The sequence below is a fragment of the Gymnodraco acuticeps genome, unplaced genomic scaffold, assembly GCF_902827175.1.
Source record: "Gymnodraco acuticeps unplaced genomic scaffold, fGymAcu1.1, whole genome shotgun sequence".
NCBI lineage: Eukaryota > Metazoa > Chordata > Actinopteri > Perciformes > Bathydraconidae > Gymnodraco > Gymnodraco acuticeps.
Genome location: NW_022992250.1, coordinates 3077632 through 3099889, shown reverse-complemented (window position 1 = coordinate 3099889; position 22258 = coordinate 3077632). Strand labels below are relative to the sequence as shown.

Genomic DNA, 22258 nt, shown 5'->3' with positions numbered 1-22258 from the left:
AGGGTGATGAATGAAGTAGAGAAGAAGGGAGGATACAAAAACAGTTCATACAGCCTGACACCATTGCTTTTATTATCCTTTGGTGTGCATTTTGAAGAGAAGAAGAACATGCAACCACAGACCTTAAAAAGAACCAATCATTGGCACTCCATAATTGACACCAGGCCATGGTTGGACGTCTTTTCAACGCCAACTGAGCTGATTTAAAGTACAAAAGTAGTCAGTCCTATTACATCAGTTTTTCATCCCGGAGTTTGCCTTTTTATGTGTTATTAGCCTGACCCTTAACCTACTTCAGCTATACCATAGTTGTAATGTACAGATATTGTAGGAAGCAACATTTTTAATATCCATGGCACAGGATTGTAATTCAAGGGTTTGGCTGAATTGCCTCTTCTGGCAATAGAGTTGCTCATTTGCAACCAGTTCATGAAAGATTCAACAATATGGTCTATATTGCATTTTATATAACATTGCATATTTGTTTTATAAAAACGTGTTCATGTTAATGATGCTTTAATCATGCATTGTTAATTCATTCGATCAGTATTGTTAAATTAGCTATACCATGCTTGTCTGTTCACAAATGAAAGGGCTCATAACAGATATACATAATTACAACAAAATCAAAGTGGACAAACAATCCTAACACAATATTAAAGAACCAGGTTCTTGTTCAATTACTTGTAGGGCAGTAGCCTATGTGCAAGACTGGATAAGAACACAGGGTTAATTTACACTAATTGTTGAGTTTGTTTTAACATAACGTTTATGTGAATTGACAATTTTCAGAATTGAATATCCACTGATACAAAAAAAAAGTAGCTGTACCGTTTTTCAAGACTACTTTCATCTGTTGGCACCGTGTGCAGGTTTTCTATCTCAATCGGTGCCAGTGTTAATAAGAGACACCTTTAATAAGAACATCCTCTTGGATGATGGATGTCATGAGGAAGCAAACACACATGAGCTTATATTTAGACACCACATGGGTTTAACATGTCACCATCTCTACTTAATTGGAAAATGTGCATAATAATATGCAAATCCACACAAGTAGATTATTATGAATATGTGTTGGCATGTTGTATAATTGATGATGATAGGTTTAGGATTCTATTTTTGCCGGTTCTTTAAATGAAAACGATCCCAGAGCTGTCATCAAGAAATAATTGGCAACCAGTAGAAGAAACCTTTTTACTTCAATTAACAACACTACAATAAATACTTACAATAAAAATGAAAACGATCACAATGTTAGCGTATAAAGGCTTAAATCTTCTCTGGGGTAAGATTGGCTGTTGCCAGGATACAGGTTACTGGAAAAAGTATTTCTGCAGTTCACTGTAGTGGGTTTACTGTGTTTTATATTTCTCCCACTATTTCCATTGTGTTTACATTCTTTGTTACACTACATAAATGTGGCGCACTTAAACTAGTTTATGTGTTTTAAGAACCATTTTTCCTAGTGTTCCTAAAGTCAGGTACTGTGTCTTCTGTAAACAAAAAAAAGAAGACATTTGTGATACCAGATTGATTACAGTTTTGAGCTGACACAAGCTATTCTATGATAGTCATTTAATCATGCCGTGAGGATTGAAAGTTTATTTCTGTCTATAGATAAACAGGTTGTCAGCACTTACTGAAAACGTTTACAGGTGCTGGACCAAAAAATCAAACTAGGCAAGAATAAGACAAAGATCTGCACATTGTATTGAAAGGCTTCCAGAAATCTAATCGGACAATGCCTGAGGAAGATCTGTGTTATATCGAAACGTTGCACAATTAAGATGTGGGAGCTTTTAATACAGTGTGCAGATCTTTTGTTAATTTCTGTCTAAAGGTATGTCAAGACACAGGAAATCATGGAAAGGGAGTTAAGCGAGTTGTCTATATATTTCGTCATTATACATCACATTTCACGGTCATTATTTGCATGTGCCAGTCTACAGTATATTCAGCCAGGCCAATGTATTCGTGGAACACATCATAAAACCCCTTTGAAGATGTTGCCTCACATCCTTTGTACTCCCATCAGTGAAGGGAAATTAAGCCAATGAACCAAAACATAGCGAGTGTTGTGGGAATGAGTTCAGTCAGTCACACTGGATCCAGTCAGGACAACGGGTTCACTCATTCCCTCTAGTGTGCTCTAAATGTCATGGATAAGAATGTGTCATTTTAAAAACACATGCACAATCACTATCATGTGTTGAACTGCATGCTTGTCGCAAGCACACATAAATTAAAACACACAACGAAGTAACGGATCTACCTCTGGATCTACAGCCTAGTTAGCTTGGCCATTGCAACTTGTCCCGTCCACTCAGACAGGGGATATAGGATGGAGAGGGAAAAAGTGTCATACATTTTTCTAAATATTGGGGTAAATAAACATCAAAAGGTAAAGACAGAGAGATGCAGTACCTGTTTGAAATGTTTCCAGAGCCTTGGGCCCACTCACTCTGAGCTCCTTGGTCATGTTGGCAATAAGAGCTGAATCATCTGTTCTCAAAACACTCACTTTCCAGGAGAGTGCTTAAAAAGAAATACAATGCACTGAGGTGGCATCAATGAATGCTTGGCAAGGGTCTGTCATCTTTGTATTGTGTGTAAATATGTGTGTTTTCTCGTGCATGTGTGTGAAAGTGAGTGCACGTGTGATTTCCAGAAAGACGAACTTGTGGCTTAAACAGGGTCCCTGTAAGACAGAGAGAAGAGAGAGAAAGGTATAATTAGTGTAAGAACGGTAACTGCGGACAATGTGTGAGAGAGACATGGAGAGAAAGAGGGGGAGCCTGGTATGTTGAGTAATTAAAGGGTTATATTTGACCATATTCAAACATACAGATATATGCAAACACCTCCACACACACCTCCACCATTTTACATGCGTCCACATCTGCCTGCATAACACACATTGGTATGATGTAACAGCATGCTCCAGTTCCGTCTTGCTGTGAAGGTTGGCATCCATTCCAGGCTGAATTTAACATTTGAATGTATTCAGTCCCTCGCTGCCAATGTTGTTTACAAAGACCTTGTGAAACTCGTCTAGGAACCTGTGCCAGGTAGTTCACACCTCCACCTCCACCTCCTCCGCGTGATGTGTTAGAGCAGGCAGCACTTTTGACAGCACTGAGAGCCCCTTTCAGCCAGAGAACCTATAAGCTGGCAAAAAATTCCAACTTTCTGTGTTGTTTGGTAATTAGGTAGGTTGGGAAGTCATGTTTCGATATAATTGGTACTGTGTCTCTGTGCTTTAAAAGGCAAACATGGGCCTACTTTTTCTTTAGTTAAATTGAAATTGCAAATTAAATCTATTTCTCAAATGTTTGCAGTATGTGTGCTTGTATGATTAGCTAAGACTGACTGTGGGCTGGTGTGAAAATGTGAGCTGAATAATAAGTAGCCTGCCCATATGCATACAATGGCTACAAGTCTATATTTGATTAACACAAACTATAGTTTGCTTGATTCAAATATATAAAAGGTTTAACACACATTGTATGTATATGCAATTGGTTATTATAGATAAATGCATATAGACCTATAAAAGTCTCAAAAACCAACCAGTGCAAACAAATACCTTAGGGCAAATGTTCAGTCTTATTTGTCATGTTCAATTATTTAACCTTTTGTCTGTACTTGTCTGGTACATGATTGCCTCTGAGAGTTATATGTTCGCCCTGCAAAATGTGTTGTGTATTTTGTGAGTTGTTTACTTAGACTATCCCAAATGTTGCCATTTTCAAATATATAAAAATCTGTAGTTTTGTATTATTGGTTCGTTTCATAATCCTCTTTGCAAATGTTGGTAGTCCGCCAGCTGCTGTCAATAATTTCCGAGAGACCCATAGCTGCAGAAAATGACGTGTCAAACTGATAATACATTTTGAACAGAAATATTCTTGTCATTATATGAAGTTTAAATGATATTACTGTATCGTGTAGTGACTTTAACATGTTGTTTCCTACAACCTTAAAATCATTTAAAAATACAAGCCAGAAAACACTTAATGTCCTTGTTATTTATAAACGTGTGAATTGTATGCATTTGATTGTTGACAGGCTTTCCAATATCAGTCACCAGTCATCGAAAAAGGCCCACCAGAGAGTAATAACGTATAATTGTATCCAGTGTGACTAATGAGGGAGCAGTATGCAGTGTCTGTCTCTAGGGAACACTGGCAGGTCACAGAACTGCTGACAGGCTCATATTGGTTCTTTGAGTGAGTGAACTGTTGACCTTTTGGTGATGGGACCATTTCTCTTTTAAACGAGGCTGCGCTGCTGCAATATGCATATATGCTGTCGGTAAAGAAGACTGGTTGTCGAGACACATTTCACTGAGACACGATTGCTCTTTGCTCTTAAATGACTGCATGATTAATGCTGCGTAGATGAGGTGGAGGGACACCACTCTGCAGACCCTGTTGGGCTATCCTGTCTTATCAAAGAGGAAGCAGAATACAGGCAGGTCACCATGGGAGAGGGCGAGATTGAGGGAGGGGGCAGCAGAGAGAGTGAGATTGTGTGACACTGAGGCCCCGGCCACACGAGGACGATAACGGTCGTTTCCGTTACCGTTCTGTGTCATATAGACCATTCGGCCACACTAGGACGACAGAGTATGGCACTAAACGACTGCGGCAGCGATAACGGGTCCCAAGGTGGATAGAACGGCATACGCAACGCTTTGGGGGGTCCAACAGCTTCGTGTGGAGAAGCCCCTCACTGCAGTGCGCAGTACCTCAAGATGGGCGGGAGCTCAACATGGGCGGAGCCTCAACGCCCCTCCTTCTCAACCTTTGAGGCACGTGACGAGCTTCACAGATGACGCGTTGCATCCTGTTTCCGGGGTAGCAGTTCTGTTCTGTTAATCATGTCGTCAGAGTAAAATGGAGGTAAGTAATCCCTGAATAAATTAACTATTTGTTTTTGCTGCGGTTTAAAATGTGTTGATTTTAAGTCTCACTTATTTGCTGTCAAATGTGCGCTGTCGCTACTAGGACGTGCATGTCCTAATGATGCAGAAACTAACTACATTTAATAACTATTAATTAACTACAAACTACATTTGTGTTGCTTCAAAATAGTAGGATTGCTGTATAAGCAAAGTCCTGAAAACTTTAGGAAAGTTTTTATATTATTTTTGCACTACTTGAGAAATACTAATAACTTACTATGCATAACCTATATTTCAATTCGATTTTTACAAAATAAATGTATATGCAGCTTATTTTATTCCTGCCTATTGCCTAACTATTTTGTTCGTGTTTATTTTCTTTGACCAGAAACACATCACACACTGATGAAAGGGATGTTCTCAGGAATGAGGAAAAACAACTACTTTTTGAACATGACAACACCCTTAACACACATATTTCTGCAAAGAAATATACTGCACCACTACAATGTGACAACAAACAACAAAGCTAAAGAACAATACAGAAAAATCATCCCAGCAGATATGGAAATACAGCTTGATGTCAATGGGAGGATATCATTAGGTGAAGCATTTCGTAGAATCATTATGTTCTTGTTATTTTATGTGGTTATCTGGAGAACTAATATTATTTAATTTCAACAGCTCCTCCTTCACAAGTTGGGATGGCCACTGCATTTTCAGAACACCACAGAGATGGTCAGGAGCAACAGGAGTGTAAGTTATCTGCTTGATATTGACAACTTGTATTCATACAAGTTGTACTGTATACAGACATACATTTTGTGTTGTTGATTTGTTATCAAGTGAATGATGCCAAGGACCAGGGAGACTTTACTAGTATCAACACAATTATGGCAAGCAAAGGTTGCTGGGGACAGGAGCTTCAGGAGGTTCAAAACAAACAAGTAAAGTGAACTAGTCAACAGTTCAAAATATTGTATGTATGCTAAATATTACTTAAAATGCCGGTTTTCATTTTCTTTTTTATTCCTTTCGCTGGCACAGGTTCTGGACAAGACCCAAAATCCAAACACACATCTAGCCATTGTGAGCAAGATGGTTCTCACGCGGTCAGATCTTTGGAGTTTGGGTTTGGCTAATGACATGGATGGGATGGTAATCAGAGTGATCACGCTCTTTGTTTCTTGTACTTTTTCTAACTGATTTTGTTTTAATTGTTGACATGTTTCATGTACTCTGTATTTTACTGACGGTGTGTTTGTATTCTGCCAGATCCTAAACAGCTGTCTTACAGTTATAGAGAAGGTATTGAAGCTGTTCTAAAATATGTAAATATAAAAACATACTATATTATACCAAACACTTATAAGATATTACATTATGAAACTACATCTGTTACAGAGAGTAGATGGCGTGTTTGCTGCCAACAGCCATGTTATAGCTGCCTGGTTTCCACCATCTTCTCTGAATCCGATGCAACACCTGCCGGTATTTTGATCATGATTATCCATGTTGCTGCTCCATATTCTTGTACCAACTCATTACTGTAGTCACATCAACACAACTGGTTTTTGCTTTTCCAGGACAATGCAGCAAATCTCCAATGGCTTCTCCTTCCAGTGTGGGAACCTGGACACTGGACACTCTGTGTAAGTACATGTAGTTCAGTCTTTGCTATTGTTGTTTACTGTACAATGAAGTTTGCCATGCCGCAAATAGTGTTTCTATCTTTAAATTCAACGCTTCATTTAGTTGTATAATACAGATCCTACAACTTTATAATATAACGTTTGTATGTCAAAGTATACCTGTTGATATTGGAACGTGTGATATTAACAGATACTGAGGCCACAAGCTAGGGAGATTTTCTTTCTAGATCCCCTCCGTGGCACTGGCTGGAGAGATGATAGTCGCACCAAACCATTCAGGTCTTTTGGTGCACAGTTACATCACATCCGGATAGTGGTAGTTCTGTTTTAGACCACTTGTCTATCTTTTTTTAATCTATGGCTCTGTTTTATTTGAACTAACATGGGATACATTGTATTAAATAAAAGGCATTGAACAGAACCACAGATGCCACTTGACAGCGGGGCTGTTCTGTTTTACCCCTTAATGACTTTTATTTTGGAAGTTCAAGTTTGTTCCTGTTCCAACAGTGTTCAAATATTTTCTGCATGATTTTTGAGCACTTATAAAGTTGAATTAAATTGTACTTATTCTTAACTTTCACATACATTGTGTTCACAGAAACCTTGCTCAGATCTTGTGCCCTGGGGCTTGGGCAAGTCTTGGTGTGGATGATGTCCAGGTTAGATTTGTTAAAATTATTCTACTGAAGAGTATGATGTAATTGTCCTTTTTGACACTTTTGACTTTTCACACTACAGGGCCTACCAAGACAAGGGTTCTCGAACAATTGTGGGGTGTTTGTTTTGATGGTAAGATACTGGATATACAGTATACATATAGTAGTCCTATTTTTCTGTTTATAATAATGTATACAAATGTATAATGCTTTCAGCTCCACTCCATTATTACTCATAGTTTGAGACATGCTGTGATTTATTTATATCCAAAACAACATTCACGGAGGAATATTATTTGTCAATGAACACCATAGCATCACAACAACCTAACATAATATATTATTTCTTTATTTACAGTACGCATTTTACATTGTGGCAAGAGCCCAATTTGATTTCAATGAGGTATGTAGAAATAAGGGTTTCATATTTCAGTTTTTCATTAATATCACTTGTGGATACAAGACTTTTCAGGACATGTGTTGTTGACCCATCTGGTTGTGTGCTTTTTATATTCCAAGACAAACATGCAGCAAATTAGGCACTGGTGGTGCCTAGTTCTCCTCAAAAACGTTCCCATGCCGTATGTTTCTTTAATTTTACAATTTACATTTGCATTCTTGAAACTATTTGTTACACTGTAACCTGACTATATCATTTTTAATGAATGTTTTTAATGTTTAATGTCTTTCATTCACCAAGGTCTGAACAAGAGAGGTCGCAAGACTGCAAGAGGCGACGGGAGGAAAAGACAATGCAGGTAGAAGTTGTTGAATCACAAATGTCTTGAACCAGTGTGAGTGTTAAACATTTAACCTCTCTTTGTCAAATATATTTCAGGATGAAGAGGTTGTGAGGTTCCACAAAAGAAGCAGGCCATCATTTGAGATGGGGTCATGAGTGACCGCTGCTGGGGGGAGCTGTTACAATCAGCTGTATTAGGTTCACTAATGCCTCAAAATGTATTAGTTGTCATGATCTGTCTGTGTATTATTTTGTCCTGTCTTGTCTGTTGCTTTCTGTGTTCAATAAAATTGAAAGTCCTGAATTCAAAGTGTTTCTTAAGTAAAAGAGTATAAGTATTATCAGCTAAATGTACTCGAAGTATCAAAAGTAGAAGTACATGCGGAATGGCTCTGTTCACAGTATTATATTACCATTGATATTATCCTGTCAATTCTATCAATTTGTCAATACGATGGCACTTTTTTTATTTTTTTTTTAAAATACTGGTAGAAAATACAGTACTATATGATTTCATTTATATCACATGTTTTTCAGTAAAAAGTGAGTAAATATACAATATTGCCTCTGAAATTAAAATTAAAAAGGTGTACGTTAAAAAACAAATGAAGGCCCTTTCTTGAAGTCATAACTGAAATAATTGATGCAATTAACATGCAAATACACATTAAAATATGATTTGAAGGCTGTTAATGTGTTTAATTTGAGTTTTACATTTTTAAATGCCGTTGCCATGGCGACAGATCACTCGCCATCATCACAGACCTCAAGGTATCATTATATTACCGGTATCATTATATATACTGTATATATATATATATATATATATATATATATATATATATAATGTATTATCACATTAATGATCACATTATTAATATATATTAATAATATAAGATATAATATGTTAAAATAGTTAATACTCTGACGCTATGATTAACAGAACAGAACTGCTACCCCGGAAACAGGATGCAACGCGTCATCTGTGAAGCTCGTCACGTGCCTCAAAGGTTGAGAAGGAGGGGCGTTGAGGCTCCGCCCATGTTGAGCTCCCGCCCATCTAGGTACTGCGCACTGCAGGTAGTACTCCTCACTGCAGTGAGGGGTACTACCACCCCCGAGTTATTTCCGAGGGAAATAACTCTCAGAATAACATTATTAGCACATCATTACAACTTGAGGAACGAATGTTTTTAATAAGGGCTATACAAGTGTTCATACTGGGTAGTTTATATAGTTTAAAAAAAATTATCCAACGATTTACAGACCACTCTTTCCCCATGTAAGTCAATGGGAAAAAGTGTTTCTGGGCCTGGCAACCAAACGGAAGTGTAGTACCGCCGTTTGGCCAGCACGAATATTTTCATCTGATTCCGGCGCACTTCCTGGGGGCTTGGTGTGGACAGACACTATCCGGTGAATATTGCGTGTGGACGGAAGCTTTTTTGCGATTGCGATTGCGATTGCGTTTGCGTATGCGTTTTACCGTTATCGTCCTCATGTGGCCGGGGCCTGAGATTAAGTGGGAAACAGAGAAACCAATTGAGCGTGAGAGATAGTAGGAGAGAGGGAGCATATGTGAAAGGAAATACATCTTTTGTGATAACAACTTGTAAATGTTCACATTTACACACTTGAGTTGGCACACATCCATCCATCCGTGTAAACAGGTAGATGTGTGAGAAATGTGTGAATGCAAACACACACAAACAAGGTGTCAAAGGCGGATGTAGCAATTCCAATGAGGCCGCCTAGAGAAATATGATAGATAGGGGATTGCTGTTTATATCGGTGTTCTTCACTCCCTGTCTGAGTGGCCTGTAATTGAATGATCATTATACCAAAGTTATTGCTACGGCCCCGCAGTCGAAAATAGGAATTGAGTTTGAAACAGCATTCAGTGGTTTTGATTTATGAGCAACAATAGGGAAGTTGTTTTTCAAGCTTGGCACTCTGACGGGCAATAGAGGGGTAAGGCTTATCGCCTGCTGTAACCACTCTAACACCAGTCCGCCAGCCAGCTTGCAACCAGTCAGTCAACCAGCTGGGGCCCTCCATGGAAGGAAGTGTTTTCAGCAAATTTGTTTCCTTCATGTCCCGCCCTGAATGGTGCTATTCATTAAAATAGCCTCCAGTCGGTAGGCACTGCTGCCATCGCACATTTATACACTTGTTTGCTTGTATCCTCACATAAGTAGACACACACACACACACACACACACACACACACACACACACACACACACACACACACACACACACACACACACACACACACACACACACACACTTGCACTAATATATACACTTTTCTTCTGGTCCAGCTCATCTTTGCAGGAGGGCTTTTTGTGATAAAAGCAGAGCTACAAAGGGGTCTGTGACATGCACTGCTTTCAGTTGGGGCCACTGGAGCTGTATATTTATTTATCTGGAGTGAAAAGGACTGCTTCCTTTCATTTAATGGATGTGATATTTGGATTAAGGTGGATATAACTCATAATTAAGGGTTCACTATGTGGGTGGTGCTGCATAAAAATAACTATGAAATGTAAAGTGTTAATTATGAAGGTGTGAAGCATTGTACGGAGAACTGTGCAGGAATGCTCCTCTAGCACTAGAGCTGGTTACTGCTAAAGCTTTGTGCAGATTTGCCGTTCAGCTCCATTGTTGTAATCTTATCTCTAACCTACACCTAGTCACTTGAATTCATCTCCATTAGCCAAATCTATTTTTGAGTTATATGCAAATCTGGACAAGCCATACTCCAGTCCAGAGGGCTTTTGTAATAATGCATCTTACCATCATTATCCCAGGCTCACGCAACTCCCTCACCCACACGGATCACTGCTCTCTCATCTATACTGATCCTTCAGGAGTAATATTGATATTGAGATCAGATACATTTTACAGTAAAAACATATATAACGCCTTCTGTAAGTTCCGCAAGACTGGAAGAACGCTGGCTTAGATTGACATTATGCATTTATTTTGTTGAAAATAGAAAGAAAAAAGGAAAACATGTATCAACACTATATGTAATATATACATCATCATTATATTAACTAGGACCTTGACTTAATTGTTGGTTGATGCAGTCATTTTGTAAGTTAAAATTAACTCAACTTTGTATTGTACCTATCCATCTGTTGTGTGTGTGATAGATTGTTTCCATGTAAAACATCTTGAATGTTTCAGTGAGAATGATGAAACCACAATCAATGGCCGAGACAACCTGTGGTTGTTCGTGTTCTTGCATTGACTGGTGAGCTTTAGGTTCAAACACCGCTGGGATTTGCTGTTTTTAGCCCTTGGGCTCTGTGTTGTATCACCTCCTTGATCCTTTCATCACTTCCCCTACTCCCAGCGCTTGTTCAGTCATACACTTGATTGCATGGAGACATTCCTGTGTATTACACCCACATTCCTTTAGAAACATGCATGCAAGCTATATTGCATGTGTTTTTCCTTATTTCTGCTTCCCAGGGCCTGAAGGCCAGCACTCTGCTGCCTACATGAAGTTTGTCAGGATGGGCTTCTCGCTTACACTCCCTATCAATTAATAAAAACTGTTGAGACAGTGTCACTAAGAGGGTTAGTCACACATAGCTATCCCAATGCCTGCCAACACTGTCATGTCATCTGGTTTGTCTCAGCTCAGGCTTTAGGGCTATTCCCTATTTAGAAAAAGAGCATGAGAAAATGAAAGGAGCTGAACCCACCGGTTCAGAAGCCCATGAGTTAGGAGGGTTGGAGTGCATTGATAGCGTGCACATAAATGCACAACCAGGCATACAGTATGCAGCTGTTTAGAGCATATGGTTAAGACTAATTAAACACTTGAACCTGCATACACACACGTGCATCATAACAGAGCGTTCTCCTTTAACGCTCATAACCCAAAGCACTCTGACAAAGTGTCGAACCTTACAGGATGCAGAAAGGTGATGTATGAGAGCAACATCCCTTGATATTATCACTGCAGTGTGAATTAATCCGTTGACAGACATATTGCTTTGGCAATAGCAACGCCATGAAGAGTGCTGTGTGTATCTACAATCAGTTACACATGTGAGTCATATGTATGTCTCAGTTTATCATGTGCATTTGAAAGACACCACTTGTGAAAATGACCTTAATGTGCCTTTGAGCCTTCACAATTCAGCATGGCAATGACAGCTGTATTGCATGTTTGCTGTTTTAAATGACATTCTTTATATAGCATGATGTGATATAAACAGTGCATCAGATATTACAGTATGTACTTAAATTGTTCAGCAGCAAACATACAATTGTGGTCAGGGTAAGGATTTTGATAGCATTTTATTGTTAGTATTTAAACTCTTAACTACTCTAATAAACTACATTTCTACCAGTCAGCGTGTGCTGTCTTGCCATCATTGGGCCTATGTTCACTGTGTACAGAGCATGCATGCAGGGTATGTGTACTGCAGCCCGTTGGCAGTGTACAGTGGTAGAAATGACAAATACATAGCCTGCCAGTTTTGCCTTGTGGTCTTGTATCGCAATTAGGACTTAACTACTGTACCAAGCCTGTGACCAACTCTTAAACTCTGCTGACGTATTCGAAAAAGCCATATGGTGATTAATTAGAGCTGAATGTGTAGGAGCTTTGTTTGGCTGCTAAATAAAATATGCACTACCGGGCGGCTAAACATACATACAAAAACATAGTGTACATTCCCCTCCATCATATGTTACTTGTTAGATGCTTTTATCCAAAGCGACTCAATACTGTGGGCAATCCCCACAGGAGCAATTTGGGGTGAAGTGTCTTGCCCAGGGACACAACGACATGCTGACTGCAGTGGGGTTTGAACCTGTGCTTCCCTGATCCAAACACCAACGCACTTATCCACTGCGCCACAGCCTCCCTACATACATACATACATACATACATACATACATAATAATGTAAAGACATACTCACATACATGTAACATCAAAACAATAATAGCTTATAGTACAGTATATATATGAATGAATGAATGAAAACTTTATTACAGACTCAGGGTCCAGATATATGATGTTGTCTGCCTTGTTTTCTTGGTTTTGTTTATTCAAATGGCATGCACCAACAAATAGAAGTAATCCAAGCCATGTTTTCTCATACTGTATATTGCCATTTACATGAATGCCCATTTTTTCTGTTAGGCCTTATTTTATGGGTGGCGTATTGCGAATGTTCCACAATATACATTTTATGTACTTTGGAAAACCATGGGTTAAAAAATACTCAGTGTGCTGTGACTGTACTGTGATAGATTGTGGTTGCGTGCAGGGGCGCCGTAAGGGGGTGAACAGTTAGGACGATTCTAAGGGCCCGTGACTGACAGGGGCCCAAACAATTTCAGAACATTAAGAACAAAATGTTTAAGTAACCAATGTGATATATTTTCATGGGGCCCAAAATCCCCGGCGGCCATGATGCATGTGCCAACCAGTATCGCCTCGTTGATAGCCTTAGCGTGAAATATTGTATGTTACGTTTTGGGACAAAGACATTATCATACTGTGGCACTTTAACACACGTTTGGAACTTTTGGATATGTTTTGTAGCCTGGTTGAGGTTGTGCTAGATTCCTCCAAACACAGTATTTTCAGTTAAGAATTAGAATGTTTGTAAGAACCATGCCATCTGTTCACCTTGACATCTCCATTGTGTCCTTAGTGAGATAGACGATCCAGTAGACCAGGTTAAAGGCGCCAAAGGAAAGAGGGAAGAGGATGCGGGAGTATTTGTCGATGATGCTGGTGCCGGTCAGAACGTTGTTGTCTGGTACAGCCGAACCCTGCTGCAGGAAGGCTTGGGCATTGACGGGTGGGTTGGGAAATGTTTTGGAAGGCCGTTCAAACAGAAGGGCAGAGTTCATCCTCTTCTTCAGCACATTGCTCGCATCCACCTTGGAGAGGCAGAAAGAAAAGTATAGATCTGTTAGAGGCAATTGGCATTAAAGAGAATGTTACGTGATTTAATATGTGGGTATTCAGAATAAAAGTGGTTCTGTACTTTTTCCAGAGGGTCAGAAAATCCTCATAGTGCTTAGAATAGTAATACTGATTCTTCATGGAAAAGAACAACCTCTCATAATTGAATTGATATCAACACATTACAAACAACTAAAGAGAAAATGGAAGATTCAGCCTGATGTCAGTGCCATATTTGCTCAGCTTTGAGTTGATTTGCGCATGCGGGAAATGTGTGTTTCTGCCAGAAACTGTCTGGAATACCAATGAGTACCACAAGTAATTAAGCTTAACAAAGGAAATCAATGATGTTTGTTTTTGATTTCATGTGTTTTTAATCAACCCGTTTCATTAAGATTGTAACAGTTGTGGGAGGCAAACAAAACATATTAAACAAAAGAGGTTCGATACATATTGACACACATATCGCTATGCCTCATCAACTTTCAGTAAACCAGTGTGATCTCAACACATGCTCCCTGATCCAATAGCAGTGAATCAGCTGCACAATGTGTACAGTCTCTGTAGGTAGAGTCAAAGGAAATGAGAGAGAGACTGAAAGAGGGCCATCTCTTTTTCTGTAATGCAAGACTGCAGGTTTATTGGTAAAACAATGTTCACATATGTTGTACCTTTTCAAATGGATTTATTACTAAACAACCTGACCATTTAAGTTTGGTTGTGAGGTTTCAGAAAATGTATAATTCACCGACTGCTCCAGCTTGCATGTAACGGGGCATTTTCAGCTCTCAGTGGATGTTTTTTTGCTGAGTACAGTCTTGGAATAAAAACTGAATTTGTGAGATTTAGGCTGGATTTGTGCGGCTACAGGATTACATGCTCATACAGGTTGAGAAACAAACTGTTACAATCCTCTGGCTGAGGGGAACACTTCCAAACCTGTATTCTGTCCAAGCTAAAAATAAAACTAGATTAGTTCTGCATATAACAAAATGTTTGCGAACACGATTGTTTCCCCCACGAATAAATGTTCAGTGTACTTCTTGTTTGTTAAATGATAAAATGATATTCTAGTGTTATTACTTTGGCAGCTATCTTCAGATGTACAACTGATGACTTTTAACATTGCTGATTAGATTACATTGAGAAATCTTTTCATTTCTAATCCGTATGAAGGTCTGACTTCATGATCATAACCATGGAAACATGAAACAGAGAAAAACAGCAGTGGAGGTCTATAAATAGAGAGTGTTGTATGTTGGTTAATTATAGGACAACATTTTCTACTAAGAAATAGAGCTGCAAATATGTGCCAATTGACAGAAAAAACCCACCAAATAGGAATATGAAATATTAAAATGTTTGGCTTTTCTCCCAGTTTGATATTATATTTAACTGAATATCTATACGTATTGGGCTTAGGTAAATCGGTAAATCGAGAAAATATAATTTTTGTATTGATAGTAAAAGAAACCAATATATAATAAATGTCCTTCCCTTTGAAAAATGGTGAAACTGTTATCATCATATCACTGAAACACAATCAATTTAACTGTGGAATAGTACTGATAGTTTCCTAACTCTGACAAAAGGAGAGAAAGACCTATAAGAGAGTGACAGATAGATAGAGATGGAATGGAAATAATGATGCTACACAGAGAGATACAAACATATTCTAATCTATTCAGACTTCATTAGTGTGAGACTTTTATTTAAGGAACTGCGCTCCAGTTCAACATGTAAAACAATAGTATCACCGTTTCATTCTTGATAAAGGCTTGAGTTGAAACACAATGGTTGCTATGGAAGGTCCTCTGAGTAGAATAAAACACAACATTAGATTGTGATGTGTTAAACCCTCTAGCAACATGACAGGGGGAGGGGTCCTGTCCTGTCCTGCCAATCTAACAGCTGGTCATCCATACGTTAATCTACTCTTCATTTAATTACAATGTGTGCCCGTAACTCTGAGTTAGGTGTGCTTTCTTGTGTTGAATAACTGCTCATTTTAAAGGGCAACATATTTGAGTTCAAACAGGAATTTAAACATGGAGGTCTATTTGTTTTCTATTGTTACAGGATGATGTCCAAACCTCCAACAACACCAGGCTGCAGCTTTACATGTTAGCTCCCTATCAGTACAATGGTTCCTTTTAAAGTCAAAGATCATGCTTTAAGTACATGTTGGGAGTGTGGCCTGTGTGGCGTACTGTGCACATCTGATCTGATACACAAGCTATTTGTGTTAATGACAACAGGCTGCCTTGGCTTCTTCCTGGTCAAATCCCAGAGGGATCAGTTCCTCTCCTCTTTATCCACTGCTCAACTTTCAACAGACCCACTTTGACAGGGGAGGATGGGCGCTGCCTGATGGATCCATGGATGTTGTTTGGGTGTGGCTATTAATGTGCATGCGTGGGCGGTCTCTCCATCTAAGTGTGTTTCATAGTGTATGTGTGTGTAGGCGTGCATGTGACATAAGGTTACTCTAACTGTGCACTACCAATATGGCATGGGAGTAAGTGCATGTACTGTAGGTTCATCTATGTGGGTGTTGAGTGGGTGTGTGGATTATAATTTGACGGGGAAGATGTACATGTGTATGTAAATATATAAATGTGTTTGAAATAAGAAGGTATCCTAGAAACAACTATAGTGCTCTTTATAAAAAAATGTAGGTTTAGAAAGTGAGAGAACAACAAATTATTTGGCTATATGGCTGGAAATACAAAATCCACAGATGTTTTTATGAATGTAAGACCTGATCATCATCCAACAAATGTATCCAAGGTCCTCTTATTATCCACTCCATATACAGTGGAGAAATCTCAGGATTGTTGAATGACATGCAGGAAAAAGACTACTTTTACTTCTGATTCTGAAAGAAATGTTGCTTTCTAGTTTATTGTTAGTTAAACAAGATCACACTCCAGATTTAACTCTAGTATAATACAAGCCCCTAGCTTCTTATGTGATGGAATTTCAACGCTGATTTGTCCTCATTCCGGGCAGGCAGATCATATTTATGAGGTTGTGAAATTACATTTGAAGATGGAACCTCCTGCAGGTTAACAAGTCAAAAAATACATTTCTATTACCCATAAGGTTTGAGTGTTGTGTGACAAAGTCCCAGGATAATGTATTGGTGCTCAGGCTATGGGTGAGACTTACAAAACTTTGATGTAGTCCATCTATAGTGTATGTAAACTAGACATACACATATATAATTATTCCTATATATAATTATTCATTATATATCATATATATCAAATATATATGATCTACTGTACAGTTAGTAGTGGGAGGCCTCAGGGGACAGCAACAAAAAACTTCCCTGGTATCTTTTGTACATGAAAACCATAACTCTACACCCTACAACTAATCAGAAATCGAATCTAAAAATCAAACGTGTCCCGCTTTAATAACTACATCTCCTCATCCCAGTAATTGTCACTGATTGCTTGATTACCAGCACATGTGCCCTGGCCTATAAATAAAGGTCCCTTCTGTCTCTCCTTTTCTTCCTCCCACCAAATGTTTTATTTTCTGTTTATTTGCTTCACCACATACTGCACCACCTACTCACACATGCCACTGAAAGAGCAAGCAGCACACTTTACACACACTTGCAAACACCCCCTTTCCCTTTGTGTTTACGGACATCTGAATCATTCAATGACATATTTATCTTATGTCACTATAAGGTATTCAGTCCTGTTGTGGCTGTACCTGCCAGTCATAACTGGACGTAGTTTTTAAAAAATCGTGACTGCAGGACGGTTATTTTATTCCCAATGATACACCATTGTGTATTTTTCCTTTTCTCTGTGTAATGAAGTCTTTCCTCCTACATATTTTCTGAAAGCAGTCATTTTCCATGATGCATCCCTCCCACTCTCTTTTTCTCTTAGTGTAACTCTTCCTCACACATGCACACAAACAAAACCACACAGGCCCCCCCACCATCCATCCAATCCTCCATCTTGCTCCACAAAAATGGACTGGGCCAGCTCTCTCAGCCCCCACTCCGCTTCATTGTGGTGGCTGCCCTCCTTCTTGTGAGCCTGCAGTGATCTGCTGGATATTCCCTTAATCTATGGCTCTTACATAATCTGCAGCAACATCGTTCACAGAGCCACTGGCTGTCTCCTCGTGTCACTCTGTGGTTATCACACAGTTACAGGGCAGAATAGAGGACTGGGAGAGAGGGATGGATGGGTGATAGATACTGTTGATGGATGGATGGATAAAACATGATCGTATAGAGTGATGAGGGTATGGATGTGTGGGCATCCTTTGCTGCAGATTACGTGTGTGCATATATACGAGCCTTTGGTATATTGGTGTGAGTGTGTCCTGCAGATTATGCATGGACCTGTGCTCGTTTTGTACTGTGAGGACAAGCGTGGCTAAAGTGGAGATAACTGGGTTTCAGTGTGCATGTTTGGACAGCACATACAAGGAAAAAGAGGGTGAGAGAGACAAAAGAGGGGTTGTCAAAAGAAGTGTGTGTGCGTAAGAGAGTGTGTGTAGAGGGTTCACATGGAGAGCACAGCAAGGGGTTGGAGAAAGGGCTGCAAAAGAGGGAAATTGTTACATGCTGGTGCCGTTTTGTGTGTGTTGAGGTGGAAAAATAAAAGAGATATGGATGAGATGTAAGCGAGAGTATGACTTTCTTTGGTAGGAGACAAAGGATGAACGAAAGATTGTATATAGTGTGGATTGTTTATATTGCACAGGCTGCATTTGTGACTGCAAATAAGCAAAAGTTTGAACAGGAGAAGAAAGAGATATTGTAGACTTATAGCAAATCAAAAAGTGGAAAAGAAAACGAGATACCAGGCACACACCAGGCAATACCAAACACAATTTCATACACCACTCTATCGAGGCATTAGTGCAATGTTATATTATGTTGTAACCTTCACCATAGGCTATTAACCAGTATAACCAATCGGCTTTAGAGCAAAAGCACTGGAAGTACACCTGTGCACAATATATGTTATTTCATCACCAGTTTGTATTATAATAACCCATTTCTACCATTCCGTACGCTAATACAGAACATTCAAATGGAAATGGTTACATAAAGGCAAAGACTGATTCAGACAGCAGAAAAGACAAAGAGACAGCCAGGTGAAGAAACAAAGAAAAGGTTAGCAAGATATAACAACTACTAATAAATAATGCAAAGATGAAAGGCATGATAAGTATAAAAGCACCAAATACAGATGAAAGTTAAAGAAAGATTATACATTATCTAATATTTTGGGTAACACTTTGCACCCAATAGACACCAGTGACGTGCGGTGAGGTTCATGGCTGGTGAGGCACTGACTCTTTCAGAGTCAGATTTACAAATATTATATTCTGACCTTAATCGAAATATTCTGTTATTTTCAAAAGCTTTTTTGGTCTGATGTTTCGATTCATTTTAAACAGACCGTTCAACAAAAGGATACCCACAATCTAAATATTGGATTGTTCTTTCTTAGTAAGATCCCATTTTCATTACCAATGTGGTCTTACCTTGACTTGAAGATGAAGTCCATGCTATCCTTCTGGACAACAATCTCTATTACTTTTTTGTAAAAGTCCATCTTCCTCTAGTTTCAAAAGTCTAGTTTGTTGTTCGCGTCTATACCGTCTCTGCATAGAATAACAGTAGCAACAAGGACCTGTGGGATCACGTTCGCCCCCTTCAGTGCGGCAGAGGTTATGGCTGCCTCCCTTGGTGCTTTTTTCATTGCCGTTGTATGATGAGACCAGCGAGCCTAAATATCATATATACGTGAAATAAGTTATTTAGAGACTATGGATGGCGAGGATAAATGTAATAGAGGGATCTACAAACATTACATTGGTGACATACAGTGAGATGGTGCAGGCATGCGCTGAGTGCCCGCTTTCCAGCCAGTTTCTGTGAGGTGACGCATTTTGAGGTGAGGCAGAGCTCATCTGTGCCTCACCTTACCACACAGTAACTGGCTTGAGCGCGCTCACAAAATAAGTGCCCGCGCTAAATTAGTGCCCGCGCTCCAGCAAGTTACTGCAGGCTTACGTGAGGCAGAGCTCGTCCCTGCCTCACTCCTCATCGCTCCCATGTAGTTGTAGCGGAGCTCGGCAAATTTGCTGATTTTGACTATAAAAAGCGATTGGAATCATACATAAATCACATTTACAACACAGATCAGTGGAGACATTTTATTATTATTACTATTTAGTTTTTCTTTAGTTGTTTTTCCGTTACATTGTAGTATGGCCAGTCTATGAGTATGACAGGTGAGGCTCTGCCTCCCCTGACTGCACGTCGCTGATAGACACACACTGCCTGTGTAACCGCTCCCTATCTACTCAGAGTCAGGACTTAACAGAATAACTGACAAGTCATACACATGATATTTTAATTTGTATACTTATTGTGACAGAGGAACGTCTTTAAGCTAGTGCAGCATGACCTTGCATGATGCAATTTTCTGAAACTGTAAACAAATAAAGTAAGGTTTCAAGTCAGCCACATGCAACTCATCCACATAAATGGAACTGTTCTCTATCAATTAGCGGGGATTAACACATTCTGATAAACAAAGCTACAGTGGCTACATAACCATACCAGTGGTACATCATTGATGTGTTACTGGTGTGTTTGTCTTCATCAAAGTGACCTAAATTAAACTCCATATGCATTTTCCAATTAGACGTTATTTTGGGAAACCTTACAGGCCCTGTCACACTGTCCCGAAATTGACACCCGATGGACACACGATAAAGGAAATGTTCAGATTCGGCTGTGATCGTAGCAACATCGGGCCATTCGTGAGGGCATCTTAAGCCATGGTATGACCGCCGGTGGAGTTTCTCAGGCTCCGGCAGCAACTTCGTGAGCGGCAACTTCGTAAGGCACTCGTGAGGGCATCTTGTCAAATCGTGTCATCTTCGTGTTATCATCGGTGCATTCACCCTCACTCTGATCGGGGCGAATGCCCGATGGCACCGATGATAACAAGATGCCCTCACGATGGCCTTACGAAGGGCACAATTGACACACGAATTCAACACGAAAATGAACCTTCGCAAGGTCCTTCGGCAATTTTTTGGCATGCCAAAGATTTTGCCACCGCTCACGAAGTTGCTGCCGGAGCCTGAGAAACTCCACCGGCGGTCATACGATGGCTTAAGATGCCCTCACGAATGGCCCGATGTTGCTACGATCACAGCCGAATTTGAACATTTCCTTTATCGTGTGTCCATCGGGTTGTTTTATTGCACAACAAAATCATGTAAATATATTATGTAAATAACCCAATTTGTGTTCTGTGAAACTAAAAACGATATAATATATTATTTTGAAGGACAGTTGACAGGAAGTTGTTGTTGTTATGGAAACAACATTACGGAGAAAACGTAATATTTTCGACATATAACGACGGATAAAGTAAAGAACAAAGTCTGAAGATATCAGTACAGTATCATAGTACTGTAACATAATTGTTTTTGGTACTTTCATTGCAGTTGTATGTCTTAAATGTAATGTAAATGTTGCCTTCGTGTGTGGTTCGGGGCCATCTTCGTGCGAAATTCACAATTCCATATTCGTGTGTCCATCGGGTGTCAATTTCGGGACAGTGTGACAGGGCCTTACATGGGCAAAAAACATGTTTGACAAAGTCCAATAAGGGGAATGGTTCAAATGAAGTACTGACCTTACATTCACAAACTTTCAGCAAATGGACTTCAAAGTTCTGAGGACAGTAATGTTATTTAGCTCTCAATTTGTATTTGTGAGAGAAAGGACAGAAGTGTGGTGGGGCGAGAGGTGGAGTGGTTTGATGAGGAGATGTAGAGGCATGTAATGAGGCCAAGTGAAGCCCTCTTCCTGTGAGCTCTGATCATCATTTATCATAGCAACCCTGTGCAACGTGTAAGGTCTGTATCTGTATACAGCATCAGTAATCTCACTGCTGTGTGTAACCTACATGTCTAAGTGAAAACACTTTAATTGGTACAGCTCTAAGACTTGAATCATGTTTCCATCCGATCTGCCATCCTCTGACTGATGAACACATTACATGGAGCATGGATATTAGTAACTTTTGCATTTTGCGGACAACTAAATATATGGTAAACCTGTACGTTCACACAGGTTTGAACTTAAAGGTCCCCTATTATACTGTTTTTCGTCGATATATTATAGGTCACAAATATATACAAACATGTCTCTGAAGTGTTTTGCTCAAAACATATTAAATTACATGTCACTTTAGACGCTTTTATCCAAAGCGACTTACATACTCAATAATGTGGAAAATCCCCACAGGAGCAATTTGGGGTGAAGTGTCTTGCCCAGGGA

At 39.4% G+C, this 22258-nt stretch overlaps 1 protein-coding gene across 1 annotated transcript in view; it reads right to left on the bottom strand.

Moving 5' to 3' along the window:
• Positions 1-447: 447 nt before the first annotated feature.
• gabra6b (gamma-aminobutyric acid type A receptor subunit alpha6b) overlaps positions 448-22258 on the bottom strand; it is a 31567-nt gene continuing 9756 nt past the window's right edge. The window contains exons 9-10 of the mRNA XM_034206760.1: positions 13627-13883; positions 448-2701 (exon numbers count right to left, since the gene is read on the bottom strand). Of these exons, the coding sequence (XP_034062651.1) occupies positions 2689-2701; positions 13627-13883 (270 nt within the window). The 3' untranslated portion in view covers positions 448-2688. The remainder of the gene's footprint in view (positions 2702-13626; positions 13884-22258) is intronic.